Source organism: Leptonychotes weddellii, chromosome 13 (genome assembly GCF_054177405.1).
Source record: "Leptonychotes weddellii isolate Sample4059 chromosome 13, ASM5417740v2, whole genome shotgun sequence".
Classification (NCBI taxonomy): Eukaryota; Metazoa; Chordata; class Mammalia; order Carnivora; family Phocidae; genus Leptonychotes; species Leptonychotes weddellii.
The window spans coordinates 61,218,009-61,225,440 of record NC_138381.1 but is presented as its reverse complement, the minus strand read 5'-3'; the positions used below and the strand labels follow the sequence as shown (position 1 = coordinate 61,225,440).

Here is a 7,432-nt window from a genome sequence, read left to right as displayed (position 1 = left end):
TGTTTTTGAGCCCCTGCTATATACAGAGCACAGTTGCACTGTAAGGGAATAACGAGGATGAATAAAATACATTGTTAAATTTTTAGGTGATTTACAATTTATTTTTCTCCTCCAGATGTATTTGGGAACAAGCAAATTAACTTAAATTCTCACTGGGTGGTTGAAAAAACTAATCCAGAGAATTTATGCCAAATTCATAGAAAATGGGTAGTGGAGATAAAAATGTTAATTAAACTAATTTTCCAAAGAATACAATCAAATGCTAATTATGTAGTTCTTCTTTGGAAAATTCACAAAAAGGATTATGTCAGGCAAAGCCTCTAATTTTTTTTTCACCCCCATAGGTTTGACCTGTTAAAAGAATTCTGATACATTACTACAATGGCCACTGCTCAGCTCTCTCACTCTATCAAAATTCACAAAGCATCTAAGGTAATTACTAAGAATTAAAAGAAAATCAATGGCTATTTAGTGAGTTACTTCAGAATCATGACTTTAATCTTTGGTGTTTTTTTAAAACAGCAGTTTTATCAGTTAATTGGCACATAATATTTTGTCAGAGTATATCTACATTTTAACTGCCTAATGGGCCAGGGATGTTCAAGAAATTAGAATAGATTCCTACAGAGTAACTTACTGGGTGCTTATTTCATGTTTATATATTTAGATTTTCTAGAGTGAAAGAAATCAGAAACAAAAAAGATGTTTAAAGAGAATGGTTTTTTTTGTTAGACATTTACTGTGAAGCAATTAGGAAATTTCTGATAGGCACCGTGATGTAATTATAAGAACTGAGGAGAGAACACAGAGAGGAACTTGGAGGCTGGGCCCCTAGGGGAGCATGCCGGAGCCAAGTAATCTTTCTGGGTTCGCAGGGGCAGGTTTATCTTGCCCCAAGACATTCATTAATGAATCGTATTAATTGAGAGCTTAATATTGTATAATATATATTTACATATATGTGTGTGTCTATATATATGATATGGTGTTATTCTCTGAGAAAAAAAAATCTTTATCTTCTAGAAGTTTAGAATCTGATAAGGGAAATACAATTTAGAGGAGTTAAGCCAATATACAAAGCAGTATATGTATTACATATATGTGAAAAAGAGTAAAGCAATACAAATTATAGGAATTTAGAGATTTTGTATTGACTGGAATGGTTTGTGTATTACTCATGAAGGAAATGTGACTTAAGGTGGACTTTGAATAATACAAAGGATTTGAGTAGAAGAAAGAGAAGAGAATTCTATGAGGAAAACCTACCAATGTGCCTTGGCTCAAAATGAGAAATGAACGTGGCGTATTTTAGAAAATAATGAAGAACCTATCCTTATTGGAGTTGAGAGACATCATGTTGGACAGAAGTAGGAAATAAAGTTGAATGGGAGCTTTGGGAACAAATTAATATGGATCTTAAAAGCCAAGCTAAGGAATTTATGCTTTATTCTTTAATCAGTAGACAGCAGGCTTGATCAGGAGAGTGAATAAAATGATTGTTTTAGGAATATTAAGCTGTAGCAAAAACAGGGGCAAGATTCAGGTTGAAGGAGAATTAGGGCAGAGAGAAAGCAGTCATCTTTCTGGCTCAAATTCAGTATACTCACTGGATTCCTGTTCTCATTTGGTTTCCTAAGTGGGCTTCCTTCTTTGTGGGAGGGCGGGGGTGCGGAATGCTGAGCTGGGTATATGAATTGCAATTAGTTTGGTAGTTATTTTTCTCACTGCAAATTAACAAATTGATTTTTTGATGTAAACAGATCTTTGTAGTTTGGATTATATGAACTACTTTTCCCAGGAAATTTTAAGTGACTGTATGATTTTGCTATTTAATATTTAAAACAACAATAATAACAATTATAGAAGCTAACATTTATTCAGCACTTACCATGTACTGGGCACTGTGCCAAGGGCTTTATATTATTATTTCAATTAAACCTCACATTAAGGAGGAAACTGAAGTGCAGAGAAGTAAAGTAACTTGTCTTGGGTCATGTAACTTGACAGCCAAGCTGTCAAACATCACTTATGTCATTAGGACCCTATCTTGTTAAAATAATTTATAATAGTGTTTTCTATTATCAAGTCATAGTATTTTCATTTATTAGACATTAATAAAAACATCAATGATAACCCTTAAAGTATTAGATCAGTTGAGCTAAGAAAAAAAAAAATCCCTGGAGTATAGGGAAATAACAGAACTCTAGAGGGCTTTTCCAACTATTGATCTTCATTACTACAAATGGCCTTTTAGATCCTGTATTAAAAATAAACGTCTTTATACTCTAGGTTATTTAATTTTACAAATGGTTATTATTCAAGTATTGCCTCTAAGTTTCAGCAAGTTTTCAGTAAGTTACTATATATGCATGCCATGCCAGCTATTACCCAATTACTCAAAAGAACCTTAATTTCTCAGGATCTGTGGGTACAAAAAACAATTTTCTGTAAGATTTTAAATGCATATGATGCACAACATGCACACCACATACACACCTAATGCTCCTTCAGCTTCAGTTTTTCCTACTTCTACTATAGCTTAATATTCCTAAAACAATTATTTTATTCACTCTCCTGATCAAATCCACTGACTTTCCATTGATTGCAGAATAAAGCATAAATTCCTTACAATTTTCAGATCCATACTGATTTGTCTCCAAAGTTCCTTTCATACATGCAAGAGTAATAATTTTATTATATATTTTTAACAACTGAATATAATATAGTTTGATCATTCATTGCCACTATATGGTATACCAAAGAAGAACAAAGCTTATATAGCAAAATCTAGCAAAGATCTAGAATGTCTTTGGGGTATAGATATAGAAAGCTCTTTTGAGGGGTGCCTGGGTGGTTCACTTGGTTAAGCATATGACTCAGTTTCGGCTCAGGTCATGATCTCAGGGTTGGGAGATTGAGCCCTGTGTCGGGTCTGCTTGGGATTCTCTCTCTCCCTCTTCCTCTGCCCCTCCCCCCCATAAATAAATAAATAAATCTTAAAAAAAGAAAAAGAAAAGCTTTTGGGGGGTTACATGACTGGCTCAGTTAGAAGAGCATGTGACTCTTGGTCTTGGGGTCATGAGTTCGAGCCCCACATTGGGTGTAAAGATAACTTAAATACATTAAAAAAAAGAAAGAAAGAAAAACTTTTTGGGAGTTCTACTTCATCAAAAGCATATTTGTGGGTAGTACCTCCCTCTAAGTAACAGAATTATTAAAACTTCAACGGCTGAAACTGTGTAGTATAGTAAAAAGACCTCTGAATTTGATTAAGATAATCAGAGACTTAACCATCCTGACTTCTGACAGCATAGAAGTAGTAGTTTCACCTACTTTTGTATTTTCTATAAATGAAGTCAGTAGTAGTCATTTGTATCTGGTCTCTTTAATGTATGAGAATCATCAGTACTGTTAAGATTTATGTATGAGAATCATCAGTATTGTTAAGTATAGTTATAGATCATTCATTCTCATTTCTATATAGTGTTCCATTGTGGGAATATATTACAATTTTTTATCCATTTTTTTTGTTGATGGGCATTTGAGTAGTTTCCATTTTGGGTCCATTACAAATAATGCTGTTATGAATGTTCTTTTGGTGAGCATATGTATGCATATCTGTCAGGTGTATACCTATGAGTGAAATATGGGTCATAGAATATGTATATATTTAGCTTTAGTAGATACCACTGAGGAAATTTTCCAAAGAGGTTGTATCCCCTTATTATGCTCCTATAACCAGTGTTTAAAAGTTTTGACTGATTCACATCTTTATCAACATTTGGTATTTTCTCATTTTTAAAAATTTTAGCCATTTTGTTAGGTGTGTAGTATTATTTCATTGTGGTTTTTTTTTTTTTAAACATTTTATTTATTTGTTTGACAGACACAGAAAGAGAGCACAGATAGGCAGAGCGGCAGGCAGAGGGAGAGGGAGAAGCAGGCTCTCTGCTGAGCAGGGAGCCTGATGTGGAGCTTGATCCCAGGACTCTGGGATCACGACCTGAGCCGAAGGCAGACGCCTAACTGACTGAGCCACCCAGGCACCCCTCATTGTGGTTTTAATGGGCATGTCCCTGATGAAGTTCGAGCACTATTTTTTTTAGGGTTGGGGAGGGGTAGAGAGAGGGAGAGAAAGAATCCCAAGCAGGCTCTATACCCAGCACAGAGACCGATATGGGGCTTGATCTCACAACCCTGAGATCAGGACCTGAGCTGAAATCAAGAGTCGAACGCTTAATCAAGAGCTACACTGGTGCCCCATTTGAGTACTATTTATTGGACATTTGGATATCCTGTTTTGAGAAGTGTCTATTCAAGTCTTTTGTCTCTGTTTTTCTTTTTGGTTGTCTGTCTTTTTCTTAGTGAATTTTAGGAGTTCTTCATATATCCTGAATATGAGTCCTTTGCAGATATATGTATTGAGACTATCTTCTCCCATGCAAGTTGCCTGATTTGAACAGAAGTTCTTAAGTTTAATACAATCTAATTCATCAATATTTGGAAAATACTTTAAAATTAAAATGTATTGACACAATACCAGCTGGAGTTCATGAGACATATTTTGTGCTTGGATTAAATAAGAGAGCAAAAAGCAGTCTCAGACTAATTGTGACAAAAATGATCAAATTTTTATTTTTATTTTTATACATGTACACAGTAAATACTGAATATGACAAACATATGTTGAAATGATAACTCAAGATGCAAAATAAACTATCAGCATATTTTATTTGGTAGACAATTCTTTTTTTTAAGATTTATTTATTCATTTTATTATTATTTTTTAAGATTTTATTTATTTATTTCACAGAGAGAGACACAGCGAGAGAGGGAACACAAGCAGGGGGAGAAGCAGGCCTCCCATGGAGCAGGGAACCCGATGCGGGGCCCGATCCCAGGACCCTGGGATCATGACCCGAGCCGAAGGCAGACGCTTAACGACTGAGCCACCCAGGCGCCCCTTATTTATTCATTTTAGAGAGAGAGCAGGGTGAGGAGGGGCAGAGGGAGAAGAAGAGAGAATCCCAAGAGGATTCATGTGGAGCCCAATGTGGGGCTCGATCCCACAACCCCGAAACCACAACCCAAGCCAAAACCAAGAGTTGGATGCTCACCCAACCGTGCCACCCAGGTGCCCCTAGACAATTTTTATACACTGAAGTAAAATTCATGCATCCGTCACTGTCTTCAACATTCCTAATGTGGCACACCATTTCTTAGGGCAGACTATCCAGTCATTTAAGAATAATTGTATACATTTTCAATATATCATACATACACATGTATAAAATTTAGAAGGAAACTATTGTTAACGTTGATACATCTGACGTTTTATAGAACCTTAATATTCTGCAGAACTGTAGCTTAAGCAAAGCACAAAAGTATGGAGATACATGGTAGAAGAACAGTAAATGAATAGTAGCTCCACATAACTAGAGTAAGGTACATGGGAGCTGATAGGGAATAGGGGCGGGGGGGGGGTGTTGTGTGGCAGATGAGGCAGTGGAGTTAGGCAAGGATAAGACTTTGATAGTTCTCAAATGCCACACTAAGGTACTTGAAGTCTATCCTACATGAACAATAGTCATGTCATAATAAGATTTGTATTCTTTAAAGTTAATAGTGATGGTAATATGAAGGACAGAGTGAACGAAAGGAACTGTTGGCAAGAAGATCAGGGGCTACAGCAGTAATAAAGGGGAGAAGTGAGTATGGCAGTGACAGTGAGAAGGGAAAGGAGAAAATACATTTGAGAACTCCTTTAGAGAGAATTATAGGGTTTAGTGATTGGAGATGGGATATGAAATAAAAAGGGAAGCCAAAGACAACTCTACTTCTAGCCTGAATGATTGGCGTGGAGGCTGATTCATTTGTCTGACAATGAAATTTAGGATCAGGTTTCAATTAAAGGTGATAGAGATAAGTTGTGTTTGAGGGGTCTACAAAGTGGTCTAGGTGCAGAGGTTCACAGAACAGAAACATAGAAGTGGGGCTCAGAACACCCTGTATAGACTATAGCTGAAGCTGTGAGACTAGATGAGATTACCCAAGAAGAGAAAAGGACTGAAGATAGAATTTAAATGTTTAGGGGTGCCTGGGTGGCTCAGTTGGTTAAGCGACTGCCTCAGGTCATGATCCTGGAGTCCCGGGATCGAGTCCCGCATCGGGCTCCCTGCTCGGCAGGGAGTCTGCTGCTCCCTCTGACCCTCCTCCCTCTCATGCTCTCTGTCTCTCATTCTCTCTCTCTCAAATAAATAAATAAAATCTTTAAAAAAAAAAAAAAGAATTTAAATGTTTAAAGGGCAGAAAAACTGGAAAAAATAAAAGAGATTGAGATAGATATGGGGGATGGGTGAAAAATCAAAAGAAAACAGTGTTATGGCAGCTGAAAGAGAAGAGGGAAAGTGGGCAAAAGTGTCAAACACTGGGCACCTGGGTGGCTCAGTTGGTTAAGCGACTGCCTTCGGCTCAGGTCATGATCCCGGAGTTCCAGGATCAAATCCCGCATCGGGCTCCCAACTCAGCAGGGAGTCTGCTTCTCTCTCTGACCCTCTCCCCTCTCATGCTCTCTCTCTCAAAGAAATAAATAAAATCTTTAAAAAAAAGTGTCAAACACTGCAGAGAAGTTACATAGTACAAAGGACAGAAGAGGTCAACGATAGGATATACCTGATGACTTTGGAGAGAATAGTATAGAATGGAGGTAATAAAAGACAGATTGCATTGCATTCTGAGGAGTGTGTGAAAGGGAAGGAGATTATGTAATCATAGTAAAACTCCAATTTTGCCTTAAACCCATGGATCATGTGAAATAAATTATACTAGTCTTGAATTACTTGGGTAACTCTGCCTTTCTGCTCTGCCTTGCCTATGGAGATCAAATTTAATGCAATTTTCAAAGCCCTGTTTCCTTTTGATTACCTATAAAGGTATCAGAGTTGAAGTCCTGAAAAATCTTCCCATCATATTTGTGGTAATGGCATGATGGCTGAATATATTAAAGAATACTAATCTTTTTCATCTTTTTCACCCAGGAAACTGTTTTTCCATCCCAAATCACTAATGAGCATGAGTCATTGATAATGGTGAAGAAACTTTTTGCTACTTCTATCTCATGTATAACATATCTAAGAGGCCTGTTTCCAGAGAGCTCTTATGGAGAACGCCATTTGGATGGTAAAGTTTAACTAAGTAGTTACCTTGGCTGTTGTAGCTCTTTCCTGTACTTGGCAGGGGTAAATCTTTCAATTCTCAGTGTGCTAATTCCAAGTCATGGGATTGTTCTTCAAGATCAATTTGCTAATTCATTTTCCATTTTAATTTCAGTATGTTTAGTGGTTTTACTTATAGGAATCATTAGTTCCTGGCTAGATACCAAATGACAGACTGAGAAGAAAAGAAATCTCTATAGATAAGCCCGGTAATTCTA

General features: G+C 36.7%; 1 protein-coding gene across 1 annotated transcript in view; it reads left to right on the top strand.

The window, feature by feature from the left end:
• Positions 1-7,432, top strand: part of HORMAD2 (HORMA domain containing 2) — a 33,338-nt gene that overhangs the window by 7,031 nt on the left and 18,875 nt on the right. Inside the window, exons 2-3 of the mRNA XM_081802556.1 lie at positions 345-432; positions 7,038-7,179. Coding sequence (XP_081658682.1) covers positions 382-432; positions 7,038-7,179 — 193 coding nt within the window. The 5' untranslated portion in view covers positions 345-381. The remainder of the gene's footprint in view (positions 1-344; positions 433-7,037; positions 7,180-7,432) is intronic.